Raw genomic sequence first — 25960 nt, forward strand, 5'->3', positions numbered from 1 at the left:
TTTTCGCAAAGCAAGATGGGAGTTTTCTTTCAGTCCTTGTGTATGGGCCACGTTTTCCGATCTTGCACTATTTCTTTGAGTTCTTCTATGCTTTGGCTGGTGTCAGTTTTGATGCTGTCTAGCCATCGTGGTCTTTAATGCCTGGTTTCCTTTTACCACTAACTCTCCCCAACATAATTGCTTTCTCCAATGAATTCCCCTGCATGACGTGGCCAAAATAAGTCAGATGCAGTTTGATGATTTTTGCCTTCCAGTGAATTGTGCTCCAATACTTCCTTGTTAGTCATCTTTGCTGTCCAAGAAATACGCAGGAGCCTTCTCCAGAGTCATAGATCAAATGAGTTGGTTTTCTTTGTGTCTTTCTTTTTAAATAGCAATAGCCCTTAGACTTATATATCGCTTCACAGTGCTTCACAGCCCCCTCTAAGCAGTTTACAGAGTCAGCCTGTTGCCCCCAACAATCTGGGTCCTCATTTTACCAACTTCGGAAGGATGGGAAGGCTGAGTCAACCTTGAGCCGATCAGGATCAAACTGTTGGCAGTGGACAGAGTTAGCCTGCAATGCTGCACTCTCACCACTGCGTTAGCATGGCTCGGAGGAAGGGAAAAGAGGAAAGGGAAAAGGAAAGGAGGAAAGAAGGAAAGAGAGAGGGAGAGGGAGAGAAAGGAAGGAAAATATTGCAATAGCAATGCCACTTATATAATTCTTCACAGTGTTTTGCAACTCCCTTTAAATGGTTTACAGAGTCAGCCTCTTGCCCCCAACAATCTGGGTCCTCATTTTACCCACCTCGGGAGGATGGGAAAGCTGAGTCAACCTTGAGCGGGTCAGGATCGAACTGCTGGCAGTGAGCAGAGTCAGCCTGCAATACTGCATTCCAACCACGGCGCCATCTTAAAGGTCCCATTCTCACAGCCATAGGTAGCTCAGGGGAACAAAATAGACTAATAACCTACATTTGATTGTCAGGCTGATGTCCCTGCTTTTATATATTCATCATGTTCATCCTAATCCTTAGATATCCTAATTAAAACCTCTTCTCTGTCCATCCAGGATGTCACCCAGGCCACCGATGGTTCCAAAAACATTTTTATTTTGCATGCCTTTTTCTGCCTTCCTTATTTTGCGAGTGAGATAAATATTTCCAGAAGTGCTTTAAGGAACATTTGAGTTTGAGGATGGATATTCCAAAGCACGGGTCACTTTATTTCCATCTATGTGATGAAGCGCAAGGGGAGATTTGGGGACAGCCCCATTTATCATATAAATTAGCAATTTTCAACTGAAGTCCTGCAGCGTAAAGAAACATTACCAGCGTGTGTGCGTAGAGATCCGATCGATCGGGCTCTTAATCAATGAAAGGGGGAAGGTTAACGGGCCACAGTTTGTTAAGAAGATCAAATACACATTAAAGTAATGTGCATTCTCCTCAGCTTTTAGGAAGAGCCCAAGGTTTAAATCAAGCTACATAACCGAGATGAATCAGTTGTGAGAAAGGTTGGTAAGGAAATTAAAGGTTGCAAGAGTAAGAAAAAATCAGAAAGTATTCAAAGATACCTTGGGAAAGACTTGTGGGTTTTTTTAAAATACCTTACGTTACTCCGTATTGGCGACAGGAAGGGCATCCGGCCAGGAAACACTCAGCGCCATTCAATTGCCCAAACTCTGCCCCGCAAGGGATTGTGGGATTGTTAAATGATGATGATGATGATGATGATGATGATACAAGTAATCTTCAACTTACAACAAATTCATTTAGTGACTGCTTGAAATTACAAGCGACTGAAAAAAGAGACTTGTGACCATTTTCACAGTTGCAACATCCCCGTGGTCACGTGGTCACAATTCGGGCACTTGGCCACTGACATCATATTTACAACGGTCGCAGTGTCTCGGGGTCGTGTGATCCCCTTTTGCAACCTTCTGAGAAGAAAAAGTTCATGGGGAAGCACGGATTCACTTAACAACCGTGTGACGAACTTGGTGATTCGCTTAACAACCGTGGCCAGAAAGGTCGTAACATGGGGCAGAATTCATTTAACAACTGCCTCACTTAGCAACTGAAATTTTGGGCTCCGTTGTGGTCATCAGGTGAGGACTACCTGGACTTAGCACTCCTGATGGCCTTGGCTAAGGCAGAGTGTTGAGACAAGACTAAAAGTAAAAGCCGAACTTCTAGTCCATAAGATTCTTTGACTCTGGAGCTCTCTTCTAAGTGAGGGTTCCTCAAAGCAAGAGCGCAATGCTGGGCAACCATGTTGGCTTGCCACAGTGCTATGCTATGATTCCCCAAAATCCTAATCCTTGGCAGTTTCTTGGTGATTTTCCTGCAGATGTTTCATGACCCAGCTAGGGAACGTCATCAATGCTAGAAGGAGTGGGGTTTGCAGAAAGGAGGAGGAGGAGGAGGAGGAGGAGGAGGAGGAGGAGGAGGAGGAGGTGGAGAACTGTGGGGTCTATGATGCTCTCTGAGCCTGGTGATTTTCCTGCAGATGTTTCATGACCCAGCTAGGGAACGTCATCAATGCTAGAAGGAGTGGGGTTTGCAGAAAGGAGGAGGAGGAGGAGGAGGAGGAGGAGGAGGAGGAGGAGGAGGAGGAGGAGGAGGAGGAGGAGGAGGAGGAGGAGGAGAACTATGGGGTCTATGATGCTCTCTGAGCCTGGTGATTTTCCTGCAGATGTTTCATGACCCAGCTAGGAACGCATCAATGCTAGAAGGAGTGGGGTTTGCAGAAAGGAGGAGGAGGAGGAGGAGGAGGAGAACTGGGGTCTTTGATGCTTTCTGAGCCTGATTTTCCTGCAGATGTTTCATGACCCAGCTAGGGAACGCTCATCAATGCTAGAAGGAGTGGGGTTTCAGAAAGGAGGAGGAGGAGGAGGAGGAGGAGAACTGTGGGGTCTATGATGCCTCTGAGCCTGGTGATTTTCCTGCAGATGTTTCATGACCCAGCTAGGGAACGCCATCAATGCTAGAAGGAGTGGGGTTTGCAGAAAGGAGGAGGAGGAGGAGGAGGAGGAGGAGGAGGAGGAGGAGGAGGAGGAGGAGGAGAAGGAGGAGGAGGAGGAGGAGGTGGAGAACTGTGGGGTCTTTGGTGGTCTCTGAGCCTGGTGATTTTCCTGCAGATGTTTCATGACCCAGCTAGGGAACGCCATCAATGCTAGAAGGAGTGGGGTTTGCAGAAAGGAGGAGGAGGAGGAGGAGGAGGAGGAGGAGGAGGAGGAGGAGGAGGAGGAGGAGGAGGAGGAGGAGGAGGAGGAGAACTGTGGGGTCTATGATGCTCTCTGAGCCTGGTGATTTTCCTGCAGATGTTTCATGACCCAGCTAGGGAACGTCATCAATGCTAGAAGGAGTGGGGTTTGCAGAAAGGAGGAGGAGGAGGAGGAGGAGGAGGAGAACTGTGGGGTCTATGATGCTCTCTGAGCCTGGTGATTTTCCTGCAGATGTTTCATGACCCAGCTAGGGAACGTCATCAATGCTAGAAGGAGTGGGGTTTGCAGAAAGGAGGAGGAGGAGGAGGAGGAGGAGGAGGAGGAGGAGTAGGAGGAGGAGGTGGAGAACTGTGGGGTCTATGATGCTCTCTGAGCCTGGTGATTTTCCTGCAGATGTTTCATGACCCAGCTAGGGAACGTCATCAATGCTAGAAGGAGTGGGGTTTGCAGAAAGGAGGAGGAGGAGGAGGAGGAGGAGGAGGAGGAGGAGGAGGAGGAGGAGGAGGAGGAGGAGGAGGAGGAGGAGAACTGTGGGGTCTATGATGCTCTGTGAGCCTGGTGATTTTCCTGCAGATGTTTCATGACCCAGCTAGGGAACGTCATCAGTGCTAGAAGGAGTGGGGTTTGCAGAAAGGAGGAGGAGGAGGAGGAGGAGGAGAACTGTGGGGTCTATGATGCTCTCTGAGCCTGGTGATTTTCCTGCAGATGTTTCATGACCCAGCTAGGGAACGTCATCAATGCTAGAAGGAGTGGGGTTTGCAGAAAGGAGGAGGAGGAGGAGGAGGAGGAGGAGGAGGAGGAGGAGGAGGAGGAGGAGGAGGAGGAGGAGGAGGAGGAGGAGGAGGAGAACTGTGGGGTCTATGATGCTCTCTGAGCCTGGTGATTTTCCTGCAGATGTTTCATGACCCAGCTAGGGAACGTCATCAATGCTAGAAGGAGTGGGGTTTGCAGAAAGGAGGAGGAGGAGGAGGAGGAGGAGGAGGAGGACTGTAGGGTCTGTGATGCTCTGTGAGCCTGGTGATTTTCCTGCAGACCTTTCATGACCCAGCTAGGGAACATCATCAGTGCGAGCAGGAAGTGGGGTTTGCTCTCCCCAATGTTAAGTTCCTCTGATCCAGGTTCACCCTACATCACCCTAGATCGTGCAGCCCTCGATCCATTCAGCACCCCATTAAAAAAACGAATTCTAACGATGCTCGTTTTCAACCAACACCCGTCTATTGTCCATCCTTCGTTCTTCCCCCAAAAGCTCTTTGGAAAAAGCCTGATATTTCTCAGATTAAGATCATCCATGTTTTGTCGCCCCGGCAGTGCAAATCCTGGAGGACCACGGCTGGGAAAAAGTAAACAAGCCCAGTCTAAAATATTTATGGAGCTATCAATCTGTCTGTGAAATAAAACAAGCCTTAATGCCTTTCCCATCAGCCGGGACGGCCACGTATCTGCCAGGCTGACCGATGGGGTCTTCAGGGACCCACAAATCTCTACCGACAATCATAACACAATCACTGAGAAAGAAAAAGGAATTCTTTTCTCCTTCAGCCCTGGAAGCTCTGCTTTTTTTCTTTTTTCTCACATCCAGATTAAAACAACAACAACAAAGTGAATCAAGGCTCCTGTATTTATTTATCAGCCGTGTTTCATCTGTGAGCTGATTTGACTTGTCTGCTTCGTTTCCAGGTTCTACATCGAAAGCATTTCTTACCTGAAGGACAACGCGACCATCGAATTGTTCTTCCTGAATGCAAAGTCCTGTATTTATAAGGCAAGTTCTGTATTTTTCTTCTTCTTCTTCTGTTTTTTGCAACGGTTGAGCTCAAACCTGGTCCATGTTGGCTAGATCAGGGGCGTCAAACCAGTGGTGAAATCTGAACCGGTTTGCTACCAGTTTGCCGGCCGCGCATGCGTGCCGCGTGCCAAAGGGAGGCTTGGGAAAGTAAGTAGAACAGTGGGGGGGGGATCAGCTGTGCCCCATGATTTAACTTCGCTAAGAAAGTAGGATTTTTTGCTTTCTAGCAAAGCTAAACCGCGTGGCACAGCGGAAATACCAGTTTGACTGGTAGCTTTTTAAACTACTGGTTCGACCAAACTGGTAGCTAACTATCAGTTCAGCCGAACTGGTAGCCTTTTTTAAACTAGCAGTTCGCCCAAACCTATAGTTTTTATCACTACCGGTTTGCCCGAACTGGAGTGAACCGGTAGCATTTCACCCCCGTAAAGTCAATTTCATTGAGGGTCACATCAGGGCTGTGGTTGACCTTAGAGGGTGAGGGTGGGCAACTGTGTGGCTGGGCGTGGCCAGCTTGACGCCAACCATTCAGTAGCCTGGGCCAAAGCCGCGCAGGTAGACTGGGATGGCCCCACAGGCTGGATCCAACCACATCACGGGCCAGATCCCGCCTGCAGGCCTTGAGTTTGACACCTCTGGGTTAGATAATACAGGAACACTAGCTGTGCTCACACATTACATGTAACCAAGTCAAGTACAGGTAATCCTCAATTTACAACAGTTCATTTAGTGATGAAAGTGACGACGGCACTGGAAAATAAAACCGTTTCTCACCCTTATAACCGTTGCAGGATCCCTGTGGTCACGTGTTCAAAATTTGGAAGCTTGGCAACTGGCGTGTACTTATGACGGTTGCGGTGTCCCGGGGGGGGGGTGTCACATGATCTCCTTTTGTGCCCTTCAGATCAGCAAAGTCAATGGCGAAGGCAGATTCGCTTAAGAACCGTGTTACTAATTTAACAACTGCAGCAATTCGCTTAACAACGGTGGCATAAGAAATGTCATAAAAACGGGGCAAAAGTGACTTAACCAGCCACAGTGGCACAGTGGTTAGAGTGCAGTACTGCAGGCTACTGCTGCTGACTGCCGGCTGACTGCAATTCGGCAGTTCGAATCTCGCCAGGCTCAAGGTTGACTCAGCCTTCCGTCCTTCCGAGATCGGTAAATGAGGACCCAGATTGTTGGGGGCAGGAGGCTGGCTCTCTAAGCTACTTAAAGTTGCCTGTAAAAGCACTGTGAAGTGGTATAGAAGTCTAAGGGTTATTGCTATTAACAAATGTTTCACTTAACAATATAAATGCTGAGCTCCGTTGTTGTCGTAGTCGAGGGCTACCTGTACAAACCTAGCCAGTATATTTGCATGTTATGTTAAGTTTGATTAACGTCCATCCTGGTTAGATTTTTGGGGTCTTGCTGTGTTGTAGCGAATAGTCTAATCAGCCTTTATGATCGACCGTTTTTGGAATGTACGTACAGTTGCTCTTTAAAACGGTCTCAGAGGGGCTTTTATTTTATTTTTTCAAGAGGCAACTGGACTTTCTGGTTTTTCCTTGAAGTCGTTTCGCTTCCCCTTCAAGAAGCTTCTTCAGTTCTTCAGTTCAAAATGGAGGAAGCTCCTTGGAGGAGAAGCAAAACGTCCCGCCCTTCTCCGAAGACTCAGGGCGGCTTACACTGTGTTAAGCAGTAGTCTTCATCCTATTTGTATATTATATACAAAGTCAACTTATTGCCCCCAACAATCTGGGTCCTCATTTTACCTCCCTTATAAAGGATGGAAGGCTGAGTCAACTTTGGGCCTGGTGGGACTAGAACCTGCAGTAATTGCAAGCAGCTGCTGTTAATAACAGACTGTCTTACCAGTCTGAGCCACCAGAGGCCCTTCAAGGAAAAAATGAGAAAGTCCAGTTGCCTCTTGAAAAAAACCACCTTTGGGACAACCACGATCTGGATGGCGGAGACTCTCCATAGACATCTTTAAAATGATATCCACAGGATACCATTTAGCCCTGTTATCCAGGGGCCCAAAGGATCATTAGCGCTCCCTTAAAGGTATCCATCAGAAGAGTGACAGCCTTGCAGCTAAATCAGATGGGAGAAAAATTCACAGGAAAGGGTCCAAAGTTGTTAAAAACTTGCTGTTGACCTTTGTAATGCTGAGGAAATTATTCCCATCCAAATGGTTACGGGGTTTACAGAGAGGAAAGGACCCGCCTGACTTAAAATAAAACCTTCCTAAATGCAGAACGTTATATAACCCATTGGCCACGGGTGAAATCCAGCAGGTTCTGACAGGTTCTGGAGAACCGGTAGCGGAAATTTGGAGCAGTTCAGAGAATCAACGAATACCACCTCTGGCTGGCCCCAGAGTGGGGTGGGAATGGAGATTTTGCAATATCCTTCCCCCAGGAGTGGGAAAGGAATGGAGATTTTGCAGTATCCTTTCCCTGCCACGCCCGCCAAGCCACACCCACAGAACCGATAGTAAAAAAATGTGGATTTCACAACTGCCCTTGGCAGACCTAGACTTTGGACCTGAAGCAGAAATAAGGTATTTCCTAAAGTCTGAAATTCCACTTCTCTCTTGACTAATGAAATGGCTGGATTCGCCCAATACAGTAACCTTGGGGGGGAAAAGGAACTATGTCAAAAGCCAGTAAATTGTTCCTTGCTGTTTTATGGCCGTAATGAAGATTGATTTGATTTGATTTGACTTGACTTCATTTGATTTTGAGATGACTTAATACGAGAGGCTTCCAACACATGTTAAATTAAGAATGCATAATCGTGGCTTAATCTAGCATGTTTTGACACCGCTACAACAAAAGATAATTGAATTGCCTGTGTCAGTAGCACTAACGCACTGGCGCATTTAATTAGAATTATGAATTGTTGAATGTGAACTCTCTAGGCATGGATTCATGCTAGTCTCTTGCAACCATGAAGAGCAGCTACATTTGGGGAAACACAGCAGGTGGCAGCAAAGAACTAATCTTGGCTAGTGTTGACCAGAAGCCAACTGCAATCAATCAATTGTTGCAACCCCAGATGGATTGTAGGGCTATTGAAGTGGGGTAATAGCAGCGGTGAAATCCAATTTTTTTTACTACCAGTTCTGTGGGCGTGGCTTGGTGGGAGTGGTATGGCTTGGTGGGCGTGGCAGGGGAAGGATATTGCAAAATATCAAAATCAAAACAATACAATCACAACAATACAAGAGCAAACAATAGATTTAAACTCAATGTTAACCGCTTTGATTGCAGAAAATATGACTTCTGTAATAGAGTTATTAATGCTTGGAACACACTACCTGACTCTGTGGTCTCTTCTCAGAATCCCCAAAGCTTTAACCAAAAACTGTCTACTATTGACCTCACCCCATTCCTAAGAGGACTATAAGGGGCGTGCATAAGAGCACAAACGTGCCTACCGTTCCTGTCCTATTGATTCCTTTCATTATATCCAATTAATATAATTATTACATACCTATGCTTATATATATGCTTATATGTTATATAGTTATTTTCATGCTTATGCTTATATATACTGTTGTGACCAAATAAATAAATAAAAAATAAATAAAAAATTTAAAAAAATCCCCATTCCCACCCCACTCTGAGGCCAACCAGAGGTGGTATTTGCCAGTTCTCCAACCTACTGAAAATTTCCACTACCGGTTCTCCAAACTGCTCAAAATTTCCGCTACCAGTTCTCCAGAACCTGTCAGAACCTGCTGGATTTCACCCCTGGATAGTATGGCTCTTTGGAAGAAGTCAATGGTTAGCCAAGGAAACTTTGTAAATGTACAGTAGTTACCGTAATTCAAAAATCAAGTCCTGACTTTATAAATAAACCCGAAAACCTCCCTGTAAGTTTCAATTAGCATTATGTTCTAGCAGGGATCCTGGAGTTGGTAGTCTCCTAAGAATCTAGAATCATAAACCAGCAATCCTAATTCAAACCAGTACAGTCCAGACAGGGAACTTTCCTGGTTTGTTGAGCCACGCCTGCAAGAAGTGTAGATCATTTGTTCCGGATAAACAAGTATTGTAAATATTTTCACTCCAGCATGACATCAAAAATCAGTATATTTGGATGAGTAAATCCAGAGCCACATAAGATTCATAAGCAAAAGATAAGCGTATATTTCTATATATAATGGTACCTTGGTACTCAACTGCTTTGAAACGCGTCGAATTTGGTACTTCAATTCATTTTGATGTGAAAATTTTGTCTGGGTGCTTATCGTTTGTTTGGTACTCAATGCACAAACTAGAACTTATTGGTGTCAGCTGCCTTGTGAGTCACTACATTACTCCTGATGGGTAAAATTGTTTGCCCCCCCCCCGAACCAATTAATGATGAGTATGGAAGAACCACTGTATTTTGATATACTAGTTGTAACCTCCTCAGTCATTGCACACAGAACTCCAAGTGAGGATGAATTGTCTAGAGCAGGGATCAGCAATCTGTGGCTCTGGAGCTGCATGTGGCTCTTTCACTTCATTCTCAGTTTAGTCCAAATTAATTCCAAAACAAAGTCCTTCAGAAAAAGTCCTTCGGCCTTATCACAACCCTTTGTCTTCTTTGGCACCCTGCCAAAGGCTTTTCCTGGCAAAGCCCCATGAAGTTCAGAAACAAGAGACGCCAACTAGAAACAATTGGAGCAACGTTGCTTTCCTACAAAGAGCCCAAGAGCCTTTGCTGCTCTTTTAAGCCTTATGGGAGTGGCCAATCATCTCCTGGCCTTACTCCCGAGTCATCCTTTTTGCTTCAGCTGCTCTTGCCTTCTGGCAGCTCTTCGCATGCATGCACAAGGAACAGGCTCCTCCTGTTCCTCTGCCTCTCTGCTGTCCGCTTCTGGAGGCTCTGGAGTCCACGCATTCCTCCACAATGGCCCTGGCCCCCTCTCTGCCTCCGACGCAGAGCCCTCGTCCGGGCCTTCCCCTGACTCCAGGATTGACCCATTGTTTTCCCCAGCCTCCTCATTGTCCGACTCTGCTGCCAGCTCCACAGGCTGCCGGCGGACCACAACACAGAACTGAAAGGGACCTTGGAGGTCTTCTAACCCAACCCTCTGCTCTAGCAGGAGACCCAAACCATTTCAGACAAGGGACTTTTTTTTTTTATTTTGTCACAACAGTATACGCAAACATTGACATAAAACAACAACACATCATATAAACATATATATAAGCAAAAGTATGCAACAACTATATTAATTTGATATAATGAAAGGGAACAATAGGACAGGAACGGTAGGCACTTTTGTGCTCTTATATCCAATCTCTTCTTAAAAACCTCCAGTGATGAAGCACCTACAACTTCTGGAGGCAAGTTAACCCAATGGTTAATTGTCCTCACGGTTAAGAAGTTTCTCCTTAATTCCAGGTTGCTTCTCTCCTTGATTAGTTTCCATCCATTGTTTCTTTTTCTTTTTTTTTTAATTTGCATTTATATCCCACCCTTCTCCGAAGACTCAGGGCGGCTTACACTATGTTAGCAATAGTCTTCATCCTATTTGTATATTTATAGACAAAGTCAACTTATTGCCCCCAAGAATCTGGGTCCTCATTTTACCTACCTTATAAAGGATGGAAGGCTGAGGCAACCTTGGGCCTGGTGGGACTCGAACCTGCAGTAATTGCAAGCAGCTGCTGTTAATAACAGACTGCATTAGCAGTCTGAGCCACCAGAGGCTCTTGTCCACCCTTCAGGTGCTTTGGCAAATAGGTGGACCCTGGGACAGCTCTTCAAGAGTGGATAGTGTCCCGGCTGGGGGGTGTCATCTCATCCCTAGTTCTTCTTTTCTCTACTACTTTTGAACATTCTCCATTCTACCTACTGTAGGACTCTGCTTTCAAGTGCAAATTCAGGACAGCCCAGAGGGAGGGTTTAGGAAGCGGTGTCACCTACCAGAGCTGGAGGGGGGGAGGGCTTAGCTGAAATGGATTACTCGCTTGTTTCCTTGCCCCCCCCCCCGTGTGGGGAGGTGGGGGGCCCGAGGTGGGGGGTTATTTTACTCCTAGCCATGACTATACTGTGGGAACTGTACTCTTTTCCTTCTCCCAAGGTGCCTCTTGAATAGGCGGTCTTGTTTTACGTTCGTTAGTTCTGCCTCCAGCGCTAATTAATAACAGGGGCTATTATTTTCTTCTTCTTTTTCTTCTTATCGGCCTGGATTTAGGCCTTCGAGCAACAGGAATCACAGCTCTGTTGCTGCTTTGAGGCAGAAAGAAACAGAGACCGAAAGAGAGGGGAGTTTCCCTAAATTTTGAATGCAAACTTCCCAGGTTCAAATCGGATAACTCTCATGGACTCCCTGCCTCGCCGGAGGGGAGCTGTATTCAGATGCAATTCTTAGCAAGGAGGGGAGATTAAACTGAGCTCTTTTTATAGGGTCATTTTTAGGAATTCCTAATAGAAGGCATTAGGTGGTTTGAACTCTCTTAACCCCATATAGAAATCATCATCATCATCATTATTATTTCATTGCACAGTCAGCCAGATATTCAAGCTGGATTTGGCATTTTTATCCCTCCTATCAAGTCCTTCCCAAGGACCTGGGATAGGCAGATCTGGACTTTTGTGGTCCGCCAGCAGCCTGCGGAGCTGGCAACGGAGTCGGACAGCGATGAGGCTGAGGAAGATGAGGGTGAGGCCAGTCTTGGAGGCTGGGGAAGGCCCAGATGAGGGCTCTGAGTCGGAGGCTGAAGTGGGGCCAGGGCCATCGGGGGGTGAAGTGCGGACTCCAGAGCCTCCAGAGACTGATAGTAGTGAGGCAGAGGAACAGGAGGAGCCTGTTCCTAATGCACGCAGGAGAAGAGCTGCCAGAAGGCAAGAGCAGCTCAAGCAAAGAGGACAACTCAGGAGTAGGGCCAAGAGATGACTGGCCCCTCCCATAAGGATTAAAAGACCAGCAATGGCATTTGCTAGACAGGAAGGCCTGGAGGAACATTGTCCATGGGGTCGTAATGGGTTGGACACAACTTCATAACTAACAACAATAACATGAAAAGTTCAAGGCTACCGTCCTCACTCTGCATCATAGGAAGGGTTAACCTCAACTTGCAGCCAGTTCAATATTAAGTGTTGGAAGCTCCTAAGAACCTTCTGTGGAAGTCAACCCATGAAAAAATTAGGGTTGGGTTTTATTTCTAGTTTTGAAGGAGGAAATAGGATGGCCTCCATGTAAAGCCATGGAGATGCTGGTTTGTGTTTTTGCTTTGATGGTACCATCCCCTAGGGTTGGGTTTCTTCAACCTCAGCACCTTGAAGACAAGTGGACTCCAGCTCCCAGAATCCCCCAGCCAGCAGGCTTTGGTAGTAGCACCTTACTTAAGTAGTTTTGGACAAGGAAGTCCCAACCGTCTTCTCCGAAACTACGTTTTTTATTTTCTTTAATTTCTTTCTTTCTTTCTTTCTTTTCTTTTCTTTTCTTTTCTTTCTTTCACTAACAAAATCTCAAGTCACATTTGAGGAGGTCTGTTGCTTTCCATGGAAAATACACGCTTTCTTTAAGCTGTTACCTTCTGCCATTTTATTGTACACCCTGGGTGTATCTTCTGAGTAAGAAATATTTCAGGTAGAAGAATCGTACTAATAAATAAATAATCAGAAGGGTGTAACAGGCCAGCTCAACTGCAGTGAATTAGGATCGAAGACTTGAGTTTTGTTTTAATCTCGTGGCTTTAATGCAGCAGGAAACTCTTAAACAGGACAAAAGTTAACTTTGTTCTCCTCTGCAAAGAGCAAACTTTACGGCTTGTGAATTTGAGGCGTGTCCTTCATTTTAGCGGCATGTGGAGTCATCCATGGGAGGGTTAAAAGGGTAAGAAGGCAGCTGTCACTTTGAAAATGTGTTTTGGTTGTGCAACACATGTTTTAAAAAAAGCGCAAACCTTCAACGGCAGGTTCCCAACCGGCATTGTTGCTTTTTGGACTCTCCCTGCACATTTCTCCAAAGTTGTACTACCCCTTTTTTGTCCTCCCTTTTCTGTATAAATTTAAAGTTTCAGTAGGAAAGATTAGCAAAATATTCAAGGGAAGCTTTTTTCCTGAATTAATTGGAACATCTCCCGCCCATTTATGCAAGTAATGAAGGAGAAAAGACATTTTTTAAAAAATCCAATTACAGGTGGCCCTCAATTTACGACCTCAGTGGATCCCAAAATTTCTGTTGTTTAAGTGAGTCGGTTGTTAAGGGAACTTGGTCCCTTGTTACGGCTTTTCTTGCCACGGCTGTTAAGTGAATCACTGCAGGTGTTAAGTTAGTAACTTGGTTGTAAAGTGAACCTGCTTTCCCAAATTGACTTGGCTTGTCAGAAGGTCGCAAAAGGGGATCGTGTGATCCCAGGACACAGCGGCCGTCATAAATATGAATCAGTTACCAAGCCTCTGAATTTTTGATCCCCCTGGAGAGGCTGCAACAGTTGTAAGTGTGAAAAATGGTCATAAGTCACTAAATGAGCTGTTCCAAGTGAAGGACTACCTGTATACTTTAAAGCAGAGGTCTCCAACCTTGGTTCCTTCAAGACTTGTGGACTTCAACTCCCAGAATCCCTCAATCAGCAAAGAGGGGCCTCTGGTGGCTCAACAGGCTAATGCAGTCTGTTATTAACATAGCTGCCTGCAATTACTGCAGGTTCAAGTCCCACCAGGCCCAAGGTTGACTCAGCCTTCCATCCTTTATAAGGTAGGTAAAATGAGGACCCAGATTGTTGGGGGGGGCAATAAAAGTTGACTTTGTATATAATATACAAATGGATGAAGACTATTGCTTAACACAATGTAAGCCGCCCTGAGTCTTCGGAGAAGGGCGGGATATAAATTCAAATTAAATTTAAAAAAAAAAGAAAGAGCTATGCATACAAACAGAAATTACTTTTAATTGTGAGGTAATAATTCATAGAAAATGCACTGCAGGAATTAGTGGTGGGAATTGTAAGAAGGGAATTTTTGCTATTAAATGTCCATGGTGCCCAGAAAGGGGGGGAAAACATATGGAGGCCCCACTGGTTTTTGTTGGCTAAACTGGAAATCTTTTGGGAAGAAGAGAAAAAGAAGGCAAAAAGACCTGGGACTTGTGAAAAGTGTGCTAAGTGTGAGAAGGTCCTGGATCAGGGATGAAATCCAGCAGGTTCTGACAGGTTTCGGAGAACCAGTAGCGGAAATTTTGAGTAGTTGGGAGAACCGAACTCTGGCTGGCCCCAGAGTGGGGAGGGAATGGGGATTTTGCAGTATCCTTCCCCTGGAGTGGGGTGGGACTGGGGATTTTGTAGCAGCCTTCCCCTGCCACGCCCACCAAACCACACCCACAGAATGGTAGTAAAAAAAATTGGATTTCACCACTGCCCTGCATGGAACGTTGGGATGCAACCCAACCCATCTTGAACGTGCATGGAATGTTGTTGTGGGTACAAGAGAGGTGGAGCCTTCATTGTGACGTGCCCTCCGCCCTCTTGCCAAGGTGGAGACACACACCCTCTGGATGTCTCTTGAAAAGCAAGTGTCACAACCGATATGGCGCAACCATCGTGAAGTCACTGCCTTAAATTGCTACCAGTGTCTCGGTCCCTGATGCACACACATCCATCATGTCATGGGCTTCATATTGCATGTCACTCTTTGCCCTTCCCTGTCCTCTTCCTAGCATTCATGTCTCCCCTCCATTAATCTAGAGATGGACCAAACTTCTCTTCAAACAGGAAATGATTTTGTGTAGAAGACAATATTCTAAAAATGGAATAGGGATAGGGTAGGGTAGAGTAGAATAGAGTAGAGTAGAGTAGAGTAGAGTAGAGTAGAGTAGAGTAGAGTAGAGCAGATTGAGTAGAGTAGAGTAGAGAAGAGTAGAGTAGAACACAACACAACACAAGAGTTGGAAGGGACCTTGGACGTCTTAGTCCAACCCCCTGCTCAAGGAGGAACCCCTATACCATTTCTGAAATGTTGGCTCTCCAATCTCTTCTTAAAAACCTCCAGGGATGGAGCACCCACCACTTCTGAAGAAAGCTCTTCCACTAGTTAATTCTTCTCACTGTCAGGAAACTTCTCCTTAGTTCAATAGGTTGCTTCTCTCCTCCTACTCTACTCTATCCATTGCTTCTTGTCCTGCCCTCAGGTGCTTTGGAGAATAGGTTGACCCCCTCTTCTTTGTGGCAGCTCCTCCAATGTTGGAAGACTGCTATCATGTCACCCCTAGTTCTCCTTTTCACTAGATTAGACATGCCCAAAGTTTGCAACTGGTGGTAGGGTATTAGTATTATAGTATTAGTTATTATGGTGCAATCAGTTCTTTTGAACTACTAATTAATGTGAACAAAAATTAGTCTGCTGTTACTTTTTTCCTTCACCTATCATTCCATTTTCTTTTTTCCATAACTCTGAAAAAAGCAGAAATCCTTGACTTTCTATCATAGTGCCTGAACATCCTTCTTCTCCTAAATTTCTACATGTCATGTACTGGAGCTATTTTTAGAAATCCATGAGAAAAGAATGATGGGGAACCACAGGAAACCTTCAGGATGATAAACCGCAGTCCAGGCAGTTCCAAAAATAGCACAGCAAATATTTAAGAGAAGCAAGAGAAAAATCTGTGTCTTATGTCCTTTCTCCGTACTACTTATATGATCGTTCAGCTGGAGGAGTCCTTGGTGGGAACCCAAACTAGATAAATGAATAAAATATGTCCGTTGGTTTCATGTTGCTCTAAAGTACTTTGGAGACTTTATTATTGTAAGATATTAAATAAAGAGACGTTGATGTATTTATTTTCTTGATTTCCGTTTCTCTTTTCCCAAAAGGAGCTGATTGAGGTCGACAGTGAAGTGGTGTTTGAGTTGGCTGCGTACATCCTACAGGTAAGTTGTGTAGATTTTGCTGTGGCTGCTGTTTTGTTGAAAGAAGGAAATGTGAACGTTGGCGCCATATGACAATGGTCTCCAACCTTGGCAACTTTAAAACTTGTGGACTTCAACTCCCAGCTTTGCTGGCTGAGGAACTCTGGGAGTTGAAATCCACAAGCCTTAAATTGCCAAGATTGGAGACAACTGCTATATGAGAATTATAACATAACATAACATAACATCAGAGTTGGAAGGGACCTTGGAGGCCTTCTAGTCCAACCCCCTGCCCAGGCAGGAAACCCTACACCATCTCAGTCAGATGGTTATCCAACATTTTCTTAAAAATTTCCAGTGTTGGAGCATTCACAACTTCTGAAGGCAAGTCGTTCCACTTATTAATTGTTCTAACTGTCAGGAAATTTCTCCTTAGTTCTAAGTTGCTTCTTTCTTTGATCAGTTTCCACCCGTTGCTTCTTGTTCTACCCTCAGGTGCTTTGGAGAACAGCCCGACTCCCTCTTCTTTGTGGCAACCCCTGAGATATTGGAACACAGCTATCATGTCTCCCCTAGTCCTTCTTTTCATTAAACTAGACATACCCAGTTCCTGCAACCGTTCTTCATATGTTTTAGCCTCCAGTCCCCTAATCATCTTTGTTGCTCTTCTCTGCACTCTTTCTAGAGTCTCAGCATCTTTTTTACATTGTGGTGACCAAAACTGGAGATTCAATTCTCTGGCAATCCATGGTATTATTCCCATGTGCATTTAGCCTCTCGTTTTAAACAGGAGAGATAAGTACCAGCTGAGGATTTTCCAGCATTTTCTACCTCTTTTATAGCCAATAGTTCAATGGGCAGATAGCATAATCAAGTCTATTTCGTTTTAAGATGTGGTTGAGACCTCCGTTACAAAATCAAATCCAGGGAGGTATTCCTTCCTTCCACTGACTCTCATAAATATATATTTTGTTCTAGCAAGTTAATAATCAACCCCATGATATAATTAGCAGGAAGGAAGATGGTTAGCCCCAAGGGGATCATAAAATAACTGGTTTTCTTCCCTGCCATTATACTGCTGGTTAATTGATTGCCAATTAACTGGAATTAACAAACACAACTGTAAATTCTACTCCAGACATCCACAAACATATCCTCTGAGCGTAGCAATCAATTAATTTAAAATACAGCAACAGCACTTCAGTCTTCTCCAAAGTATAAGTGCTGCAGCAGTGAAGACAAGGGAAAAAAGTGGAGAGAATTTACAGGTTCCTCTGTATTAAAATCTGATGTTTTATATCCTGACGATTCCTTACTAGGCAGTGTTGGTACCAAAGTTAGCACAAGAGATAGTGAAATTAAACATTTTTCTATATCCAACTGATTATAATTTCAGTGGGGTCCTTGGTGGTCTTTGAGCTTGGTGGTTTTCTTGCAGACATCTCTTTACCAAACTAGGTAACACCATCAGTGCCCCAAGAGCACCAAGAACCTCACAGTTCAGCCCTGAGCTACAGATATTCTCTTCAATTCATTATAACTTTTTTTTTTATTATTCGCATTTATACCCCGCCCTTCTCCGAAGACTCAGGGCGGCTTACACTATGTTAGCAATAGTCTTCATCCATTTGTATATTATATACAAAGTCAACTTATTGCCCCCAACAATCTGGGTCCTCATTTTACCCACCTTATAAAGGATGGAAGGCTGAGTCAACCTTGGGCCTGGTGGGACTAGAACCTGCAGTAATTGCAGGCAGCTATGTTAATAACAGACTGCATTAGTCTGTTGAGCCACAACCAGGCCCTACACTTCATGTAGTGAATAAATATATTAATTAATACAACTCATGAAACTGTACTTAATACAATTCCGAATGGAAATAAGGAGTAGGTGGTATGAATGGGATCGTCTTGGGTGAAACAGACTTGAGCCGCTGGTGACTCAACCCAACCAGCCATGATTTGAGGCCAGGCAAGTCCTGGAAAAAAATCCCCTCTTCTAACATTGTAATCCTGCAGGCCTGAGATCCAATAGATCTAGTTCAAAACTTACGTTTTCGAAGTAAAAAATGAAGGTTACCTCATTACCCAAACTAGATAACAGCACTGATGATGTTCCCTAGTTGGGTCATGAAACATCTACAAAAAAACCCCACCAAGCTCAGAGGGCACCAAGGGATCCCTCATTTCAACCCTGAGCTCCAAATATTCTCCTATAAAGTAAAAAAAACAAGCTATCATTGATTCGTCTTCAGTTGCTTTGATTGTGTAATATTCTGCACTGACCTGCTCAAATATTCTTAAAGGGTAGCAGAAGTTTTCATCAAGATGGTTTGAGCCTGAGCAAACGGCTCCATTTTGTAATTAATGGGCTTTCCTGAATTAAAGCCCGTTGTAATTAATGCGCTTTGCTGAATCACAATTTCAAGATCATTCTATGCAAAATGTTTTGTTCTCTCTGGAAGTAAAGCCATTGGGAGACCTAACAAAGAACGTTTTCTTAACAGCCTTAGAACAAGCTCACCATTTTCCAGAGTCACACGGTTGTGCTACAGCTGCAAAGTTATCGAAACATCTCTGCACTTTTTAATTTGATTCTCATTAGTGAGACGGCTCATGAATATATTTCCAGATTAATAAATGTATTTCCAAGTCTACGTTTAATTATTGTGGATACCTCCCTGCCACGATTTCTATGACGTTGTTACACAATATGGTAGAAATCTCATCCCTTTCCTTGAGATATGGTCCTTTTATTTATTTTTATTTTAAAAAATAGAGTGCGGTGAGATATCAACAGGACATGTAAAGAAAAGATCTGTAAACTGTTAGCAATGGAGTGGTATTTCAGCCCCTCCCCCCCCGAAGTCTGTAAGACTTAACTTAAATTATTCCTATCGATTGCAATGAGGCTTCTGTAAGTAGGAATAAATCTGGACTCCAGTCTTAAGGTGATGTCACAGCTTGGCCTTAGAATCATTTTCCGCTAGAGTTGTAAAACATTTTATGACACTTGAAGATGGAAATGTGCATTTTCTTCATGATTTTATAGGTTATTATAAGCAATTGTTACATCCTCTCTCTCTCTCTTTTTTGTTTATCATTTTATAGGAAGCAAAAGGAGATTTTTCAAGGTAAGTTTTGCATGGCTATTTTTCACGTACTGTACATACTTCTTATGCAAAATGGGATTGCTATTCAGTTACACAACGTGTCACTCCTACAGAGAAATGTACAAATGTACTTGTTGGGGAAAGGTTCAAAATCTTTAAACACCGGAAATGTGACGGATTGGATTCAGGTCGTCTTTAGGATTGGCTAAATCTACTTGTCCTTATGTTTTGGGTTGAGAAGGGATGATTGGATCCCTACCTCCTCGGGAAGGAGGAGAGGAGAAGTCCAAATTCATAGAATCCTTGGGCTGGAGGAGGGGACCTTGCAGGTCTTCTAATCCAGCCCCCTGCCCAAGGAAGGAGTCCAGACCTTGACCCAAAGTGCTTTTTCAAGAGGCAACTGGACTTTGTTCTTCCTTGAAGATGTTTCGCTCTTCATCCCAGAAGCTTCCTCAGTTCTTTAGTTCAGATCAGATCAGAACCAAAGAAGCTTCTGGGATGAGAATCAAAACCTCTTCAAGGAAAAACAGAGGAAGTCCAGTTGCCCCTTGAAAAATCACCTTTGGGACAACCGTGACCTGGAAGATTGAGGGTCTCCATAGACATGAGTCCAGAAGTTGTTTTCTGGCAGAACCATCAACAAAGAACAGCCGGCCTCCTCATCTCTGAACAGCAGTCATACGATTAGAATGTAGGAAAGTGGCAAAGATATTTGAGGGCTATTCTGCTAGTCTGTTGCTATTCTTTTTTAAGTATTCTTCTTAAGTTTATTGACATTCTTAGAGTCATATTTAATTCACATTAGGGTTGATTATGTGGTGCATATATATGTTCCAGAGTTCTCAGAATGTCTGTTTCTTTCTTTACAAATATACCTGGAACTCCTATTTTTACGAGTTCCAGGTATATTTGTAAAGAAAGAAACAGACATTCTGCGAGCTCCGGAACTAAAATATTTAAAATTTTATTCTACTAAGCCTAATAATAGTTTAATACTCTGACGATGTCAGCAGATGGCTGACGAAAGCTTAGTGGAATAAAATTTTAATTATTTTAGTTCCGGAGCTCGCAGAATGCCTGTTTCTTTCTTTACATATATACATATACATATACATATACATATACATATACATATACATATACATATACATATACAATACACACACACACACACACACACACATATATATATGTAGGTCTTTGGTTATTCAGGTTTTCTCCCGCATAAAATTGGAAGTGTCTTGGCGACGTTTCGACGAAGTCCCATTCGTCATCTTCAGGCTGGTGTTTACAGCTTCGTGCTTCTAGGAGCAATGAGAAGCACGAAGCTCCTAGAAGCACAAAGCTGAAGCCTGAAGATGACGAATGGGACTTCATCGAAACGTCGCAAAGACACTTCCAATTTTACGTGGGAGAAAACCCGAATAACCAAAGATCTACATACAAATACCTCAGAAAACACACACACACGAACTAAGGAAACTATCCAAATTCTTGTGGGTGGGGGCTAGGTATTAATAATCCAATAAATAAAAAACCTATTACTGTCTACTCCCGTAAACCAAAAAGCTGTTTCAAAACAAATGGTTCCTCCCACCGGGCGTGGTCATTCAGACTATTGGTAGAGTTGTTTCAAAATCGCAGCCAAAACATGATTATTTTAGGCTTAAAGTTATTTTTGGCATTTGGATGTAAAAATTAATTGCAAGATGCGAATGACTATCCTGATGAAATGAGGGGGCTGTTCGTTCACCCCTGGCTCCATTCGCCCCTGGAAAAGCTGGCACTCATTCAGTTAAATAATTAAAGGGGAGCACCAATAATGACAACGTATGCACCAAGACAAGTTCCTTGTGTGTCCAATCACACACTTGGCCAATAAAAAAAAAATTCTATTCTATTCTATTATAATAAGGACTTCGGAGCCCTTGATTAGCGTCAGGCATGAAAGTTCAGGTCCAAAGGTCAGGTCCATGGGTGAAGATCCAATTAAAACTGATTTATTGCTACTCATCTTCTCAACTAATGTTTAGGACCTGCTTGGAGTTAGATAAGGATCAACAGAATTCAAGGAAGGTTGGATTTACTCTGCATGTGGCCATGTAAATAGCAATAGCCCTTAGACTTATACACCACTTCATAGTGCTTTTACAGCCCTCTCTAAGCGATTTACAGAATCAGCATCTCGCCCCACAACAATCTGGGTCCTCCTTTTACCCACCTCGGAAGGAGGGACGGCTGAGTCAACAACCTTGAGCCTGGTGAGATTCGATCTGCTGAACTGCAGCTACCAGTCAGCTGAAGTAGCCTGCAGTACTGCACTCTAACCACTGCGCCACCTCGGCTCTTTAGGCTGAAAGGTTCTAGGCCGATTCCTTTTTTGACTCCGCCTTCAGTTCATGCCACGTTTCTCCCCTCGAATTAGTTCAGAAAATTTAAAGTTGCCTGCAAAGCAACTTCAGCTCCTGAAGAACTCTTAGGCATCGCCTGTCCAGGTGGCTCAGTGGCTAAGACGCCGAGCTTGTCGATCAGAAAGGGCGGCAGTTCTGCTGTTCAAATCCCTCATACAGGTCTCCTGTGTGAGCAGGGGTTGGACTAGATGACCTCCAAGGTCCCTTCCAACACTGTTACCTCTAACCCAGAGGTCATTTAAAAAATCAGTTAGCAGCCTTCCCCTTCGCGGTTGTCCGTTCACGATTTCGAATGTTGCATGCGCCCAAGGATAAACGATGATTGTGTGTACATCTTCATGCCGTTTTTCTTGGTGTTCGGAAGTGATCAGCCAGTGCCTTCTCCAAAGTTTGTTTATTGACATCCCAAATAAGTATATACAGCCCTGGGATCTTCCAGTGGTCTCCCATCCAGTGGTGAAATGTAAAATTTGTTACTACCGGTTTTGTGGGCGTGGCTTGGTAGTGGTGATGGGGTAATGTGACTGGGGGGCGTTGGTCACAACAATCAGCGCAGTTAAGTCAGTAACCACGGTTGCTAAGCGAATTGGGCTTTCCACTGATTTTGCTCATCAGAAGGTCACAAAAGGGGACGAGTGATGCGGTGGCCTGGAGGTGAAGCTCTCGCCTCACAATCAGGAGGCTGTGAGTTTGATCCTAGGTAGAGGCAGCTATTTCTCTCTCTGGGCACAGTGAGAATATATATGCTGAACAAAACTCCGTACTGGCAACAGGGAAGGGCATCCGGCCAGTAAACATTCAGCTCCATTCAGTTGCCCCGACTCCATCCCGCAAGGAGTTCTGGGGTCGTTAAAAGAAGATGATGATGAAGAAGAAGGTTGCAAAAGGGGATCACGTAACCCCGGGACATTGCAACCATCATAAGTACAAGCCGTTTGAATTCTGATCACGTGACCACAGGGAAGCTGCAATGGCCGTAAGTGTGAAAAACGGTCTTAAACTGTTTTTTTCCCAAGCCACCGTAACTTTGAATGGTCACTAAACAAACTCTGGAGGGCTACCTGTGTAAATAAGGCACACTTCGGTGTAGGAAGTCTCCTGACGCATCACTTTTCAAGCCTGACACCGCTTGTGAAATCCTAAATAGTCTTTGACAAGCCTGTTCTTGCTTCCGTTTCCCAGCCCAAAACCTGCAGGCGGCTGCTTAGTCACTAATAAGAGGGCTTGATTGAAAAGCCAGAAGAAATAACTCACTAACAATAACCTGCAAATTTGATTTATGGCAGCTGCAGGATTACTGCTGTCTCTGTTGTTCGAAAAGGCCGATAGAAGCCTTGTGCAAGAGATTTCATTTCTGGCTGCGGTGAAACTTACTCAAGGAAAAAAAGAGAGAGAAAAAAACTGTAGTACAGGTGGTTTTCAGCTTATGACCACAGATGTATGTTGCTAAGTGAGAAATTTGTTCTGTGAGTTTTGCCACTGTGAACCACTGCAGTTGTTTAAGTGAGTAACACGGTTGTTAAGTGAATCTGGCTGACTTTGCTGGTCAGAAGGTCGCAAAAGGGGAACCCCTGACCCTGCAACCGTCATAAGTACACGCCAGTTGCCAAGCATCTGAATTTTGATCAGGTGACCATAGGTCCTGAATGTGAAAAGGGGTCGTAACAACAACCTTTCTTGCCGAGGTTGTTAAGTGAATCACTGCAGTGTTAACATGGCTGTTAAGTGAATCTGGCTTCCATATTGACTTTGCTTGTTCAGAAGGTCGCAGATGGGGATCACAGGTCCCCAGGACACTACAACGGTCATAAATATGAGTCAGCTGCCAAACATCTGAATTTTGATCAGCGACCAGGGGGATGTTGCAACGGTTGTAAGTATGAAAAACGGTCGTAAGCCACTTTTTTCGGTGCTGTTGTAACTTTGAATGGTCACTAAATGAACTGTTGCATGTCGAGAACTACCTGTAAGTTCATGGAACCCGAAGACAATCCATTTCCCTATTCACAGGGGCTCTTTGCACCCCACGCTGCCCACCTCCTGGGCTTCGGGGCTTCCAAGTGGAAGGATGGCTTTGACAGCTCTGCGGAGTCCTTCATTTTTTTTATTTTTATTTTTATTTGCATTTATATCCCGCCCTTCTCCGAAGACTCAGGGCGGCTTACACTATGTCAGGCAATAGTCTTCATCCATTTGTATACTATATACAAAGTCAACTTATTGCCCCCCAACAATCTGGGTCCTCATTTTACCTACCTTATAAAGGATGGAAGGCTGAGTCAACCTTGGGCCTGGTGGGACTTGAACCTGCAGTAATTGCAAGCAGCTGCTGTTAATAACAGACTGTCTTACCAGTCTGAGCCACAGAGGCCCATAAAGGAACCGCTGAGATTTCTTTATTTGTGCAGCCACCAGACGAATGCACCACAACCTGGAGCAAAGACAATGCAGATGAGAAATGGGTGCAATTATTTCCTTTTGGCCCCGAGTGGGCCTGAAGAATGTTTGTCACCGTAATTCCTGCAGGAGTTGGGAGAAAAAAAAATACTGTGATTTGTCAGCTTCGTCCTCGGCACTGTGAAACTGGCAGAGCCGAAAACCCATTTCTGGTGGATTTTTAGACTGCTATTGTGAGATTAGGGTGTGGAGTTGCTGACAGCGTAGAAGCACCTTCAGATGCACACCCTAATTTTTCTCACTATTTGCCTATTGTAAAAAAAAAACTTATATTTTTTTAAGAAAAACCCTGTTCCATAAAGCCAATTGTGTCTTTTTTTTCCTGATTTTTCCATATCTTTCGCCCTCTTTCCTAGCTTTCAAAACTCCCCAGTAGTTAAAACGTACATAAACTTCAAAGAGCTGGGAGGGAGCATTAATTTTTAAGGTCATGTTTGCCAAACTTGGTGATTTCCGGATATATGGAAAACAGACCTTTGGCCAATGGCCATGATTGGTTGAGAAATTCTGAGAGTTGAAAATTGTGCATCTGGAAGGGTTAGAAATGATTTAAGGCAACTGGGACAAAAATCCTTTTACAAAATCCTCCACCAGGAAAAGACGTTTTCAGGAAAAGTAGAACATCAAATAAATCTCTTCAGCTCGCTCAAAATACACCCAGCTGAAACTGAAGCGGTGGCTGGAGGAGGATCTCTATACACGCAGTATTTGACTTACAACGATTAGTTTAGTGACTGTTTGAAGTTACGACGACACCAAAAAAAGGGACTTATGACCATTTTTCACAGTTACTGTCAACTTGCAAAACCTTTGGCCTGCTCTCAAGTTGCCATAGGCAAGGGGGTTGGGAAACCGACAAAGCAACACGGCAGCCCAAGACAGGAGCACATTCCAGGCATATCTCTCTCAAGGCTGTCTCCCAGGGTTACCCACAGAGGCTGGAGGGAAGTGATCCCTCCAAGTTGGCGAATATGACTGATAAAGGAAACAGGGTCATGATTAGGGCTGTAAATTACGTGGAGTCAGAGTTGGTTTCATTTGGGTACGTGCAGAAATGGAGTTCCTAGTAAATAACTGGATTTCTTTTGAAGCTGGGATCAAGGCTCATGATTCAATTATCTGTCGAAACCCTGACACTTAACGACCGTTGCAGCGTCCCCACGGTCACATGATCAAAATTCAGATGCTTGGTAACTGATTCATATTTATGACGGTCGCAGTTTCCCGGGGTGTCACGTGATCCCCTTTTGCAGCCTTCTGACGAAGCCAAGTCGATGGGGAAGCCAGATTCACTTAATGACCGTGTGACTAACTTAACAAATGCAGTGATTTCACTTAACCACTGTTGACAAGAAAGGTTGTAACGTGAGACGAAACTCACTTAACAAATGTTTCAGCATTTGGAAGCCAGGAAGCCAGGAGGGGTTTTCTGGAATGCTGATATCACTTAGCAGCAGAAGTTTTGGACTCAGTTGTGGTTGTAAGTCAAGTACATACATTTACAGGAAAAGTAGAATCTCAAATAAATCTCTTCGGCTCACTCAAAATACACCCAGGTGAGACTCAACAGGTGACTGGAGAAGGATTTATATACTTGGAGAAAGGAGAAATTCTGGGATTCTAATCTGAGCTGCCTCTAAAATTTGTTGTTGTTGAATTGCTGAATTATGCCCAACTCTTTTTTTTTTTAACAGTTTGTTTATACATTTTTCACTTTACATACATAAGTGCCTAGTGAACAGCGTATTGTCTGGATCAGCGGTGAAATCCAAAAAATTTTACTACAGGTTCTGTAGGCATAGCTTGGTGGGCATGGCAGGGGAAGGATACTGCAAAATCCCCATTCCCTCCCCACTCTGGGGCCAGCCAGAGGTGGTATTTGCCGGTTCTCCAAACTACTCAAAATTTCCGCTGCCGGTTCTCCCAGAACCTGTCAGAACCTGCTGGATTTCACCCCAGCTCTGGATCATTTTGCTTATATAATAATACTTTTCCCGTACCTAATTTCTACCTCTATCATCCAACCATTTGTAAAACAAGTCCCATGTTTGAAAATACTCTTTATCTTTCTTTTAACTTCAATGTCAATCTGTCCATTTCTGCACAATCTAAAATGTTTTTAATTACATCTTCTTCTA

At 44.1% G+C, this 25960-nt stretch overlaps 1 protein-coding gene across 10 annotated transcripts in view; it reads left to right on the forward strand.

The window, feature by feature from the left end:
* Window positions 1-25960, forward strand: part of FRMD4A (FERM domain containing 4A) — a 342273-nt gene that overhangs the window by 236540 nt on the left and 79773 nt on the right. For all 10 annotated transcript variants that reach the window (XM_058191964.1, XM_058191962.1, XM_058191968.1 and 7 more), the window contains exons 5-7: window positions 4892-4976; window positions 15803-15859; window positions 18953-18975. In XM_058191964.1, coding sequence (XP_058047947.1) covers window positions 4892-4976; window positions 15803-15859; window positions 18953-18975 — 165 coding nt within the window. The remainder of the gene's footprint in view (window positions 1-4891; window positions 4977-15802; window positions 15860-18952; window positions 18976-25960) is intronic.

This window comes from Ahaetulla prasina, chromosome 7 (assembly GCF_028640845.1).
Source record: "Ahaetulla prasina isolate Xishuangbanna chromosome 7, ASM2864084v1, whole genome shotgun sequence".
In the NCBI taxonomy this organism is placed as follows: Eukaryota; Metazoa; Chordata; class Lepidosauria; order Squamata; family Colubridae; genus Ahaetulla; species Ahaetulla prasina.